Source organism: Ictidomys tridecemlineatus, chromosome 9 (assembly GCF_052094955.1).
Source record: "Ictidomys tridecemlineatus isolate mIctTri1 chromosome 9, mIctTri1.hap1, whole genome shotgun sequence".
Lineage (NCBI taxonomy): Eukaryota > Metazoa > Chordata > Mammalia > Rodentia > Sciuridae > Ictidomys > Ictidomys tridecemlineatus.
Genome location: NC_135485.1, coordinates 5,682,957 through 5,697,376, shown reverse-complemented (window position 1 = coordinate 5,697,376; position 14,420 = coordinate 5,682,957). Strand labels below are relative to the sequence as shown.

Genomic DNA, 14,420 nt, shown 5'->3' with positions numbered 1-14,420 from the left:
AGCATGGTGAGGACGGTCGGCTCCACTGCTCTCCCTGAGATGTGCTTCCAAGACAAATGCGTGTTTTATTATCAAGGGTGTTTCGAAACAAAGATCCTGACCTAGGTGTGGACAGAATGCAGCACAGTGGCCCAAGCTGCGAGCAATACATGCAAGCACTAAACGCGTGCCAAACTTGTCCTGCGAAACCTCCCCCGACCCCTGCAAAGTGCCCACGTAAGCAAAGCACACAGGCGCACCCCCAGGTATTCTAGTAGACATGTACTTTATTGACTGTAAATTGACTACAATAATTTCCTACATTTCACTTGGTGCAAATAAAGAACTCAAGGGTACCTGTGCCACCCAACGACTGTCCATGCACGTGTTTTGTAAGGAGGAGTGGTGTGAACTGGCTCATCCCCACAGGATGCCAGGATACTGGACGCTGTATGCAGACATGGTCCACATGGAGCAGGCTTTCAGTTACAAACAGGTGATCCTGGAGACTCTTCCTGCAGGCAGGTGTGCAGGCATGGGGTATCAGGCCCTGCTCTTCTGTGGCCCACTTCTTCCTTTAAACACATAATACTTGAACCCTGAAGCAGGAAGCCAGGACTTAGGGGCCCCAGTTCCTGCCCTGCCATTAAGAGTGTTGGGGGCGGCAGCTGGAGCCAGGCAGGCAGCCCTGGAGCACCTCGGAGCTTGCCCATCCAGGCAGGTGGGCAACCACTGGACTGCAGTGTTCCTACTGCAGCGAGGCAACGCAGCGAGGGCCACAACTGTATTTAATAGGTTTATGAGGCAAATGAAACTCTTCTGCAACACTGTGACTCTCAGCTGACTCGGGCAACCAGAAGCTACAAGGAACTGAGGCACCAATCCTTTGTAAAGTCATCCTTAGCCAAGTTCTGTCCTGCAGCTGCTGGGATGAGCCCTGAGACAACACGGGGAGTGTGGCCTGCAGTTCATGGGGGAGCTGTCCCTGCCAGGGCAGCTCAAGCGGAGGTGCAGTCCACGACCTCTCGCTCATGCTGACTTGTGCCTTAGGGCTGTAGGCATACCACTCCCAAGTTGTGCACTGCTCTTCAGCTGCTGAACAGGCACAGGCCCACTGGCCTGGGTACCCCTTTTGTGATGTACATGTCTGTCTCAACCCCCTGGTCCCTCAAATGACTTTGTGATAAAACCTAATCAAAGCTCCTCCGATGCCAGACACCTGAGTACACGCTTGGTATGTCAGAGGTGCCCCTTCAGATGCTCGTCCTGCATACCTTGGCCAAGGCCGCAGACCCTGTGGCAGCTAGCTGTCGTACCAGTCCAGGAAGAGAAGGGAGAAGGAACACATCACCAGGAAGAAGAGGATCCACACACGGAAACCAGCGTTGTTTTTAATGGCCTGGGTGGGGCGAGAGCACAGGACCTCAGGACTGGGGATCAGAGCCCTACAGTGCCCTACTGTTCCCATGCGTTCCCTGCTCAGCAGGAACTGGGTGCTGCTCGGTCACCTTGGATGGGTGGCTTAATTATGAAGTAAAGTCAACAAGTGGGGTGAATCCCACAGAAGACAAGGGGATTATCCTTTCCAATCCTGCTTTGGCCTGGCAGTACAGCCCATTCACCCAGAAAACACAACACCCAGGAATCACATTTGTCTCCGGGTTCAAGGTGCAGAGCAGTCTCAGTCCTCGCTTGTGTTCCCCAGTCAGTAGGTGACTCAGTGTCAGCCCTGTAACAATCTGACCCTAAGAACAGCTCAGAAAACAATGTCCACTCAATAGCAAGCATCTGGAAGGTCATCCCCAAATAGCAACCAGGCACTGCCCACTCCCTGACACCCCTCCATTCAAGAAGTTACCTAGCCACTCCTGGTCCACCTCACCTTAGACTGCTGCTTTGGAGGGTGGGAGCCACTGTCTTGACAACGAGCTGGAGTCAGCCAGTAGGGCTCATGAACACGTGGCTTGCTGGCACTGACCATAGCTGGCCCCAAAGCCCCTGCATAGCCTTGCCCAGATCACACCCAGGGGACCCAAGAGCACCCACCTCTCGTATGTCCTCATTGCCCTCCTTGATGTTTTCAGTTGCTCCTACCACTAACTGGTGAATGCTATCAATCTCGGCTTCCTGTGGAAGGAAAGGGTGTCGGGTAAATATAGCCACCGCCTTCTCCCACGAGCAGACATTGTGCTGGAAACAGCAGTCTCCTCCGCTTGCCAACGGACAGAGACTTTACTTGTTGGCCCATGAATCCTCATGGCATCCTGAACTTTATGAAAGCTGGCACCTAGCTTTGTGAAAGGGAAACTTGGGGCTCTGAGGTAACTGAGCCCAAGTCATCCAGCAAGCTAGTGGCAGGGCTGGGATAAGACTCACCTTGCTGGACCCCAGAGCTGGTGCTGCTCCCCATCTTCCGTCTCTCCCAAGCCACTTGCTGATAACAAGGACAGAAACCTAAGAGCTGCTGTTTGTGGAATGGCACTACATGCCAGGGGGCATTCCCTTCAGTCCCTCATTTATTCTTTCCAAGGTCCAGAGAAATGAGCTTCAAAACTCAGGTGCTTCTAAATAAACCCTCTGGCTCCAAAAAAAGTGCTTTATGTCTTCCCCTCAGCTCTATCAGGCAGGCTGAAACTCAAATGGGATGTGATACTTGTAGGAAGTGTTCCCTCCAAACACCTGGAAAACTCAGGAGTAAGGGAGTTTCATGTGAACACTGCTCCTGGACCCACCACTGGCAGAGGGGACCATGCCTGCTAGCCTTTCGAGCAGTGGTGTCAGTTTGTCTCCCTTGCCGGGGTGCCGAGTGTGTGCTGGCATGGGTTGTGCAGAAGCCACTGCTGCAGGCTTTGGCCACCTGATTCCCTGTGATGGCCATTACACAAAAGCATAAGGGCCAGTATTGCTCTGTAGCCATGCCTTTTAGGAGGAGCTACCTGAACCTCGCCTCCGTTCCTATGAGGGACTTGTTATAGGCAAGCAGCAACACGATGTAAGAGAAGACGAATGCAGTGTCCTAGGTCTCCAAGACCTGAGCCACCAAGGCAAGGCTCAGGCTGGAGCTCCATCTGCTACCTCCGCAGGCAGAGCGCAGGAGCTGGGGGAAGCAGGACAGCAGCTCTCCTCTTGTTAAGAGCAACCCATCTGGCTCAGGGCTCTGAGGCAGCCACTGATAAGGGAGGTTCACTGCATTCCCAGCAAGGGGGCTCCTCAGTATCTGGGCTGAGTACAGGAGCCTGAGAAGGAGCGCAGACCTCACCTCTTCTGCATCCGGGCCAACCTCATTGCCTTCCACTGTGCCTAAGACACACTCCAGGAATATTCCCTTTGCCAGTGGCTAACAGCCATGCCCAGAAAATAGGACACAACCCAGATTTGAGGTGGCTAACTCTGGAAATAATGTCAGTCACTACTTTCTAAGAGCCTGTGATGGACCAGGTGTGTCAGGCACTTGAGTGAGGCAAGTGACATCAGTCCCATCTTACAGGCAAGGACAGGACCTGGGAGAAATGGTCCCTGCCACACATGGGTGGCAAGCTGGGCAAGCTCTTCCAGGAACGGGCTGGTGCGCTCTGCGAAGCTGAAGTGATGGCCATGGAAGTGAGGTCACCACAGAGGGAGGCTTCCATCCTGGCACAGCACACAGACCAAGCAGACCCTGTAAGGAGCTACTCAAAGGGCAACTCCTGTGACCTTGGACTTCCAAAGTGGGATTAGATCCAGTTTACCTCCTTCATAATGATCTGACTGGCTGTGTTAGCCCAGTCTAACACACCAGAGCAAACAGATTTTGTCTTTCAAACCCATAGTCGGTGGGTGCTAAAACCCAAAAGGGCAAATTCATTGGACTTTAAAAATTTTGCCAGTAACTGGCTAGAAAAAGTTTAGAATGGTAGATATGGCATGAAACTTCCTGTAAGAAAACAATCCTATTCCCACAAGAATACTCCTGAGGGTGTGGGCCCGGCATTTTGAGAGGGCCATGTCTGAGCTCCTACAACACTGGTGACAGAAAATCTAGGCCCTATCAGGCACTGTGTGGGTGCCTCTGAAACTTATGGCAACCCTGCAGGTCACCTCACTTGATGGACAGGGAATTGCAGTACAGGGGAGCTCCCCAGCTCACCCCAGGGCAGCTACAGCCAAGAGTTGTCTGACAACTATGTCTGGCCTGCCTTCTCCCATGTACCATGCGCTCCAGGAGACAGTCACTTGGTCCTGAGAGGCTGCTGTGGGGCCACCAGGATTTTACTCAAAGAGCTCTGGGTGCCCATGGCTTAAAGTAGCCAATGCTGTAACAGCTGCTGGGCTCGGATACCTGCGGGAGGTGCTCCCAGGGCTCAGTGCATTTCTTTTCTAAGCTAAAACTGAGAACTGCCGTGTTCTGTTTTTGTTTACCTGTTGCAAAACCTTTTCCGTGAATATCTCTTGGAGTCTGGAGATTTCAACCACTCTCCCTTCGATTTGCCTTCATAGAAACAAGAATCCATAGGTTACACATGAACTCTCAGCAATTGGTAATTTCATACATTTCTAAAGAAACCATCTTTGCTAGGTGAAAGAAAGAAAAGGAGAGGCCTTGTCAAGTGGGGAAGAGGAGATGGCATTTGGTCCAGTACACTGGACTCAACTGTGTAAACTGTCCCTCAGTCCTGAAGGTGGGCATGTGAAGTGACCCCTACATTCTGGGCTAGTTCTTGGGGACTGGGGAGTGTGGAGTTATGCCCTAGACACAAAACACAAAGTCTCTGGTAAGCCTGGTGTCTGGCTTGGCCACCTAGTCACATGTGCTGTGGACTCATGTCAGAACGTTTCGAGGACCCAACTTAAAAAAGGTGTTTCCCACTCAAGCCAGCTCCCTCTTGTAGGAAAAAAAACTCCAACTCACTTTGAAAACATCCTACCTGGGTTTGGCAAGTAAGTGCCAGACTCGAGCCATCTGTGAGCCCCTTCCCTGTTCTGCAGCTGCATTGGTGCCTATGTGTGTCTAGAGGGAGCCGCGCCTCCCTCCAGTCCAGGGAAGCAGGTGTTAGATTGGGAGAAGAATCAGGAGGTGGGGCCAGGGCTGGGATGAAGTTCGAGGCTGGGCCGAGGCAGGCCCTGGGGGCCGGGGCCAACACCTTGCACTGAGGAAGTCTGCACCTAGTGTGGGTCCCACCCGAGGGCTCTATTTTGAGGGTGTGCCCACAAGGCAACAAGGCCACACAGACTCAGGCTTCACTGTTCTGCACTCTCTACACATGCCCATGGCAACTGAGGCCTGGGTGCTCTCACTGAAGGGCCAAGGAGGGTGTGTGCTTGGCCACTAGGAGACAGACCTCTGCGAGAGAGAGGTCCTTCAGGGGCCTCATGCCATTTTAGAATGACTACATGTAAACAGCCTTATGCTGCAGCTGGTGTCATGCATTCAGGGTGACCTGCAGCCACTATCTGCTCCACTTTGGATGGGGTAGCCATCTGGGAACCTGGTGGCAGAGGCAGTCAGTCACCTCCCACAGGCCCAAGACCCTGACACCACTGTCAGGTAGGCTGCATGTAAGCAGCTCCAGGGCCAATGTGGAAGCCTGGGCACCAAAACAAATAAACTTCCAAGTTCTTGGAAAGGTGGCACACAGACCCTCGGCTCCCACAAGAACCATACACATACCTTACTTCATCAAATAAGTTGTTCATTTCCCCAATTAACCGCTGATTTTCTTGTTCAAACTGTGAGGAGACAAACACACTGATGATGCCATCCTGCCGAGCTGAGGTGACAGCAACCTGTGCTGCCTCCTCCCTGCCCAGTCCCTCCTCCCAGCATGGTGCCACACCAGGCTGCCAGAGGACTGTGAGCACCAGTGTGAAAAACACCCCTGCTTTGGGAAGCAAGTGACACACACCCGAAGGAGCTGCTGTGTGGGCTGTGGCTCAGCATCTCCAGCCCATCATCTGAACTCCAAGTACAAAGCTGGCATTTCAGACTGCACAGGCACTCGTGGGCTGGCCTGTAACCACACCCATCTCCAGCTTCCCAGGCTCCACAACTACCCCAAACCTGGGTACCCACAGCCTGCTGCCTGTCTCAGGTAGCAGTATTTTTGAAGGGAGATAGATCTGGAGTGGGGAGGATTGGGGAAGGAGGGGAGAAGCATGGGGCAGAGGCTGACCTGGGCCATCTGACTTTTGGCTATGCTCAACAGAGCAGAGGCCCATGAGCCCGAAGAGCCATATGTCCCAGGGCTCAGGCTGGAAGGGGATACCCAGGGACACTGGGAGTGCCTCTCAAAGCAGAGTTAACTCAGCAGAACTAGCAGCTTCTCTCCTGGTCATTCCTGAAAACTTGTAATTGGCCAAAGACACCGACAGAGTGCGCTGTCGGGTTCTTGGAGGCTGAGCCATGGGTCCCTGGGCCCACTTCTCCAGGAGACCTGTCCTGTCTCCAAGTCATTTCTCATTTTTCTATCCTTGGCTGAGCATTTGTTTGCAAATACCATAGGACACTGATTATGTTCTGCCTTGTAGGAGAAGCTGCACAATTTTGGGCATGTCTGAAGCTCCCCAGGGACTATGACCTAATAGAGGGCAGGAAGCATGTGAACCTACCTTTGAAAAAGCATTCCAGTTGTTCCTTCTTTTACATTATTAAAGCTGCCACCAGATCCACAAATGTTAGATTCTGGGGCTCTGTGCCTGGCACTGAGCAGGATGGCAGGGCACACTTGGAGGTGAGGCCCTCAGTCTCCCAGGCTCCAAAATCCACCAGGACCTGGTTCATGGCTAGCCTGGTGAGCTGTCTGCAGCCTGCTCCCATCTGCCTTCTACTCCCTGGTCAAATGCCATTCATTCACAGCAAACTGCTCCCGGCTGGCCCCGTCCCTCCACCTTAAAGGGTAGGTCTCACTGTTCTCCATGATCTGGCCACTGCCCACCTCTGTATTGCAGTTTGCGCGGGGCACGAGTGACACATCACATCTCCTCCCTTTCTCTGTATGGGGTAGTTCTGTGTGGCCAGGGAGCCCCAAATGGTCCTTCAAAACCTCACACAGGCACCTCTTCTGTGGTCCAACACCTCATGGCTGGCCGAGCCTCTTTCCCTGCAGTTCCTCTGTGCTGTCTGGGGCCAGGAGGGCTGTCTTTCTCCTCTGGAGCATAAAGCCTGAGCCCTGTGCTGGGCCTCTTAGTCCTGCTCCTCATGAAACACAGGGAGGCCCCTGCTCCACCTCTGACCTGCCAGGTCAGGAAATGGGTGGGTTGGCAATGCTTTTGGAAGGGCGGAAGTGTGGGGCAGTCCCCTGCAGGGCCACCTCACCACAGCAGGCCGCCTTATTGGCTGTTGGTAGGTACTATTTAGGTCCCTTTTAATTAGGCATCAGAGAGTAAAAATTTCACTTCTGACTTTGAAAGTATGAGCTCTGTTAACTGTCAACTCAGCAGTGACTTGAGAGTCCAGTATTTAAGGAAAACATGTAATTACTTCAGCTTGCAGGCGCTTATTTACTTTGACTTAATTCTCTCAGGTGTCACTCAGGATTTGGGGGGAAGGCATTTTCTTTGAAATTTTCTAATGATAAAATATGGCTCTGCCCTTTTAAATCCACAGTCCTTTTATGCTTTGAAACTGTTCCTTAACAAAATTAACTAGTGGTCTGAGGTGATTTATTACTGGAATGTTCCCTGGGAACAAAGCCTGTTTGTTTCCCCCCAAGCCCAGAGCATGTGGCACAGGGCGCCCTTCCCAAAGCCCTCAGAAGCAGCCACTGCTGAAAGCTTCACAGCAGCCTCAGCCCGGCCAGGCCTGGGAGCTCATTCTGGCTCTCACTTCCTGTGACCCCAAGGGTTCTCAATGCTACCTGAGCAAGAGGAACAGATGCCTCTGAGGTGACAGGGCTGAAGGGAGGTCTGCCGAAGACCAGGATCTTTGGTGGAAAGCAGCTTCATTCAGAGAGCAGGTCACAATGAAAGAAGCTTTTAAAAAGCCTGCTCCTCACAAACAGGTACAAGGTCATCATTACCAGGTGGGCAGGCTCAGGCCAGGTAAGAGCCAGGTGCTATTACACCAGTCCCCTGCACAAGGCTTCAGGGTAGTTTTCCGTGCTATCTGCATGGCACACCTGGATGACTCACCTCCAGCTGGGGGCAGGGGCCAAGTGGATGTGGAAGCCAGTCCTATGGTCTCATGGGAACGCTTAGGTGACCCTGGGCCAGCCACTGGCTTCTGGGTGCCTACCAGCTTCTTTGTGGACAGGTGGTGAGTGTTACACTACCCTGCCTGTTCCTGTTACCTGTCCAGGGTCAATAGCTGTGGAATTCCAGCTCCTTCACCTTCCAAGCTATATGACCCTGGACAGGTAACTGAATCTCCTCTGAACCTTAGTCTTTGTCAAAATGGAGAGAATGGTGGTACTTGAGCAGCAGGGCCAATCAGGAGGAACCTGAGTTAAACCAAAGTGAGTAGTTTACCACTGGTCAGGGAGGCTCTCTGAAGAGATAACCTCGGAGACCTCAGACATGACAGGAGTGAGAGAAAAGGGCCTTCAAGTGGAGCAACCTGTGGGGGTCCAGGCTGGGTGGAGGCCAGGCTGGGTGGAGGCCAGGCCGTCCTCGCTGGACAGGCTTTGGCTGCACTGCTCCTCTGCACAGAGGCTAGAAATCCAGACTTACTCCCTATTTGTTAGGGCACTTTGGGAAGACCCTTCTGAATTTTTGCCAAAGGCAGGAGGAGAAGGTGACACCCCACTACCTCTTCATGCCACTATTAAGAGCACTAAGAGGAAAATAGACACCAGAAAGCTCAGAAATCATGAAGGGGCTCTGACTGGCAGGCCCTGCTACTGGAGCATGCTGTGTGGGAACTGTGTTCTCCAAGCTGGACAAGGACACTATGACATCAGGGCAACTCCAGGAAGCAGCTGGTAGCACAGGGGGAGGAGCCACCGGCAGACAGTGCTGAGGATGAGCTGCAGAGCACTGGCCCAACCTCTTAGTGTTCTTCTAAACCCACCCAGAGATGACAAAGGAGAGCAGCCAGCCACAGAGGAATGATAACCACATAGCGGTGATCTCAGCAATGAGGTGCTACTTAGCTTTCCCCTCATTACCATAGCATCAGTCACTCCAACAATTACAAAGTGCCATTGTGGCAATTACAAAAGACCCATTTAATCTAAAGATGATTTTAATGCTGGTGAAAAAACATTTATTATTAGTAAAGTTATCCCAAGGCAATTTCTTTTTCAATTATGCTATTGCAAATTTAAAACACATGAAAAGCATATCAGGAATTAGGAAATCAAGTGGGAGTGTATAAAATATATATTTATATTTTTAAAACTTTGGTACAAATATCAGGGAAGGGCATTTAAGATGAAATGGTCTTAGGATAACTCATTAAAAATAAATAATGAGGCAGAGAATGGCATTACCATTTGTATTTCTTCTGGGGATAATTCATCTTCACCTTTGCCATCTCCCCACGTTCCTAATTCAGGTTGTGCTTCGGTCAAAATCTTTTCTGTTAAAAAAACAAAACAAAATAACAACAACAACAAAAAAAATGAAAATAGAAGGCCAAATAGTCATTTTAGCATAGTGTCACTCAGGACACAGATGTGTTACAAACAAGAGACTGAATGTTATTTTGCAGCTCTGTCTCTATTTATCCATTGGTCAATATGCAGCAATATTTAGGCCTTAAATTGTGTGGATGTGTGCATGTGTATATGTGTGAGAGTGGGGCAGATAGGGACAGTTTCAATATTGCACTGAATTCAACAGTTTCTGCAGACTAAATGGATATTCTTCAGAACCAGTTTTTTTTTTTAGTACATTTCATTTTACAACACACTCTCACGCTAACATCCTCCTTCCACTTTTAAAAGGTTACAACATATGAATGCTTTCACTGGGAAAATAAAAAATATATATGAAATTCTGTTCCCCAATCTCATTCCTTTTCTTGAGAGTCACTGCTTTGATGTAGCCTCCTTGACTTTATCTAAGCATATTCACATATAGATATGCAATTCCTTGTATATCTCCCACACCCAGAAATAATACAGTCTTGTTAGTGCAGTGGCTCATTCTTCACAGATATCAATGATAACATACTGTCCTCAAACTTGCTTTTCAGATTTATCAATCTACCTTGGACATCATTTTGCATCAGTTCAAATAGCTTGACTTCATTCTTTAAACTGTTGCTTAATATTCCATTGTAAGGATACAAGGTTTTCTTTGGTTTGGTTTTGGTTGTTGTTTGTTTTTGCAGTACTGGAGATGGAATCCAGGGTGTTTCACATGCTAGGCAAATGATCTACCACTCAGCTACACCCCTATCCCTTTTTATTTTGAGACAGGGTCTCACTAAATTGCCCAGGCTGGCCTCCTACTTGAGATCCTCCTACCTCAACCTCCTGAGTAGCTGGAGTTACCGGCATAGGTGTCTGACCGGATACAGTTTAGGTCACTGTAACTCCACTGGTAAACCTTCAGTTAGGTCAGTGTTCACTAGTCTAATACTGTATGCCCCTGTGGAGTATTTCTGCAAGACGGGTGCCTGGCCACGGAACTGCTGAACAGGAGGGTGTGCAGAGTTTAATCTAGAGAACTTTTTGATCATGGTTGGTCAAGTGACGGCTCCTTGATGAAGTTTATTGAGAAGGCTGGCTTCTAGAAAGGCCTGCTCTCAGCACAATGCTGGAGAGATCTGCATGGGTTATACCCAGGGCTTGAGGACAGCAGCGAAAGGGCAGGGACTACTCCTCCAGGAGGACTGTAGCGAGGTCTCTGCCTCCAAAGGTGCCTGTGTGAATCTCAGCAGTACCTCTGAGCTTGCCATCAATTCAAAAGACAATACCATTTCTTTTCCCTTTCTTCCTCAACCTCAGTACAATTTCCTGTAGTTGGTCTCAGTCCTAGGAGATGAGCACAAGTCCAGGGTCTTCTGACATGAAAAGGACTCATGACAGCAGCAGGCTGGAGATAGCAGACCAAGCATGAAAGATGTGGTTGTCACTGGAAAGAAATCTTCACAAAAATCCTCCACTTCCACCACAACAGTGCAGGAAAACTGTTTTCACCACAACTGTCATCACAGGAAAAATATATTTATAAGGCCTGGCTGAACGCATCCTTACAAACCAAGCTACCATTTCATTGAGATGACATCCTTTGGGCAGGGGAGTTGCACTTTCCATCCATCCTACTCCATCCCTAAGAGCTTGCTGTCTCCTGTCTGTTTTCATTACGGTGCCCATTTCAGTTTTTTTAAACACATAAACCTTGTTCATGTCTGAACCAGCAGTCTAGGTCTTTATACCACTTTTGATTCCATGGCCATCTGAAGCCTGGTCCTGAACCCTGTAGCTCATTGCATGCTGCACCCAAAGTGGTGTTGAGTTCAGATGTTCAGTTCAAGGCCTTCTGTGCTTTAGCCCAGCCCACAGTTAACTCCCGTTACTTTTGGGTTCTCCTCATCCCTTCTTTCTCTCGGATGCATCCAGGCCAATGGCTGCAAACTGCCTATTTCTCAGGAACCCCCCCTCCCCCACCCCAGCTCTAAGCTCTCCCTGCTCACTCCAACACATACTGTGTACATCCAAAGGGCATCTCAGAAGGCCTGCAGGCCACTGTATTGATTCCTTCCCACTCTCCTGAGCTTTAGTGCCAAACCCCACCTCTAGCTGTGCTCACCTCAGGCAGCAAGGCCACCATTCCCCGTCCACCGTCTAGCTATTGCTCCAACCCCAAGCCTGCAGGCTGTTCACCCCCAGCTGTTCTCATCCTTCACATCTCATGTTCCACTTACCAGATAAGCTCAGGCTCCAAAATGCAGCAAGTGCTTCTCTCACCCCTCTACCATGGCCTCCCCAAAGGCCTACACTACCTTGTGCCTGGGCTATTGTAAGATTCCTGGCCCATCTGTCTGCCTCTGTGCTAACCCCTCACAGCAGTATCAGGGCTTTTAGGACCCAACCCAGACCACATCATGCTCTAGCTTCAAACCCACCAGTGGCTTCTTACCGTGCTTCAACTCAAAGCCTAATTTTGCCACAAAACACAGTCTTCTGCCCAGCACTGCTTCTCTGCACCCTTGGGGACATCTGATGCTACCTGCTCTTGCACTCTCCCACAGTCCTAGCAGGTGTGAGCTGGTTCTTTACTGGGACTGTCATTTGCATTTCCCTGATTACCAAGGATGCGGAGCACCTCTTCATGTGCTTACTGGCCATCTGATATTTCTTTTAAGAAACTTAAGATCTTTCGCTGATTTTTAACTAGTTGTTTTTGTAGTACTGAGTTGTAAAGAGTTCTTTCTACATTCTAGATACAAGCACCTTATCAGATATATAATTTGCAAATACTTCTTCCCATTCTGTGGGTTGTCTTCACTTTTTTGATGAGGTTCTTTGAAGCATGAAAGTTTTTAGCCCCAGTGACTACCACTAATCTCCCCACATCCCTGAAAGGTGGGTATTATCATCCCCATTTTAAAAATGGGCAAACTGATATCCGAGTGCTGTCAGCGCTGGAGCTGGGCTCCAGACACCTTCAAAGGGGCACTCTTCATATGCCCTCTGTCTCCAACATGCCAGTCAGTGCTCTCCTGAAGGCCAAGAGAGGTGGGTTAGACAGGAGATGGCCTCGTGCCTACATGGACTTTAACCATGAAGAGCAGCATTCTTTCACTCTGACCACTTATTTCCTACACTGCAGAGGCAACTGATTCCTCTCCATAGTAAGGAAGAGCAACTGGGTTCCAGACAGAGACTCATGCATGTGTGCAGTTTTCCAAGCCATATTTGCTGAGCCTCCTGTGGGTTGAGACTGGCTCCAGTACTGGGGGTACAGGAATGAGCAAGACTCCTGCACTTGTGGGACTTCTGGTTAGCAGGGAAGACAGGTAATAAGATAACAGAGAGGACTACTGGGAGGAGGGGAGAGATAGTCAGACAGGAAGTACCAGAAGGAGGAAGTCCTTCCTTCTCTTCCTACTAACCTTCACTCCTTGTGAATCCAGCCTGTCTCAAGGGATCAAGACTGTCTACACCCCGTCCCTGACCTCTAGACTTGTGAACCCAGTTTCTTACTCAACATCTCCCCTAGGAATCTCACATCCACATGTACTACCCACGTTCCTGATCAAGCTTGTTCTTCCATCGTCCTCCACAGCTCAGTGAAGGGCAGCTCTTTCCTTCCAGGTGCCTAAGACACAGTGGCTCTTTTGGTGCCTCCTCATGCCCCACACCCAGAAGGCAAATTCTGTGGCTCTATTTCAGAAGACATCCGGGATTCTACCACTGCTGCCGTGCTTGGTGCAGTCTGCCCCTGCCTTGCTGCTGGTGGCTCTAGAAGCCTCCCAACCACTCATTTCTGTCCTTGCTTCCTAACATTCCATTCCAACAGGATGACCAGAGGGATCCTGCTGAGACGTAGTCAAGTGTGACAGTCCTCTGAGCAGATCTGCTTATAGCTTCCTGTCTCACTCAGTAAAGGCACAGTCTCCCTGTGGCCTACAGGCCCCCAGGACCAAGTTCCCAGCACCTTCCCAGTCCATGCCCCTCTGCTCTCTCCCCATCTCCAGCCCTGGGTGGGAGCTCAGCAGCCACACAAGACACACTCGTGTCCTGGGCCACTGCTTGCAACAATCCTCCCAGGGGCCACAGGGTTTTAATTCCTCAGGTCTTAACTGAAATATCAAGGTCTGCACCTCTGGGACAAGCCACGGCACACACCTGTTTCCACAGCACACACCATAACTGACAGCAGCTAGCATCTGCTTCCCACTGGGCTGAAGGAGAGGTGCTGATTTTCTGCTCCTTGCCATATCCCTAACAGCCACACTGCTCACTCCCATGCCCCTAGACCCATGAATGAATTGGCACCTGGCACAAGATACAGCTTGGGATCCAGTTCTGCATAGGAGATTCGGAGCCCCAAGTCTGCACTGGCTTTCCCACTCTCATCTACCCTCACGGCATTTCCTGAATACATGCATGAATGAGCAGATGTGGATGCTGTGTGGACTGAGTAAATTTAGTAATGATGCATGTACACATTATCTTCTGAGAAGCCCATGATTTTGTGGGTGATGGTAGGATGGGTAGGAACAGGAGGTACACTGAGCCCCTGCCTGTGAAGTCAGGGCAGCTGTCACCAGGAATGGGCTCAGGTTTACAAACAGCATGGCCCACACCGAAGCCAGTGCTGTCCTTGGTGCTGGACTGTGCATGGATTACGTAATCTCACTCAACTCATATCCTCACATTTGAAATGCTGACAATAACAAACACCTCACAAGGCCCAGTATACATCACGTCTTTAACATGCCCAGCATGTGCCTGGTACCAGTAGAGGGCTCCATAAATGCTCATCTCCTTGCCATTCCCTCCTGAAAGCTGTTCTGAACTTTAGAAAGGAACTGTGGCATGGGCCAGGCTTAGGAAGCCACAGTGTGTAGT

At 50.3% G+C, this 14,420-nt stretch overlaps 1 protein-coding gene across 9 annotated transcripts in view; it reads right to left on the bottom strand.

The window, feature by feature from the left end:
* Stx18 (syntaxin 18) overlaps positions 1 to 14,420 on the bottom strand; it is a 145,132-nt gene that overhangs the window by 34,753 nt on the left and 95,959 nt on the right. For 5 of the 9 annotated variants that reach the window (XM_078021022.1, XM_078021029.1, XM_078021027.1 and 2 more), the window contains 5 exons: positions 9,384 to 9,472; positions 5,627 to 5,685; positions 4,378 to 4,447; positions 2,026 to 2,106; positions 249 to 1,378 (listed from right to left, as the gene is read on the bottom strand). In XM_078021022.1, coding sequence (XP_077877148.1) covers positions 1,283 to 1,378; positions 2,026 to 2,106; positions 4,378 to 4,447; positions 5,627 to 5,685; positions 9,384 to 9,472 — 395 coding nt within the window. In that variant the 3' untranslated portion in view covers positions 249 to 1,282. Of the gene's footprint in view, positions 1 to 248; positions 1,379 to 2,025; positions 2,107 to 4,377; positions 4,448 to 5,626; positions 5,686 to 9,383; positions 9,473 to 14,420 lie in introns of those variants that run through there. The other 4 variants (XR_013425684.1, XM_078021025.1, XM_078021023.1 and 1 more) reach the window with 3 other exon arrangements.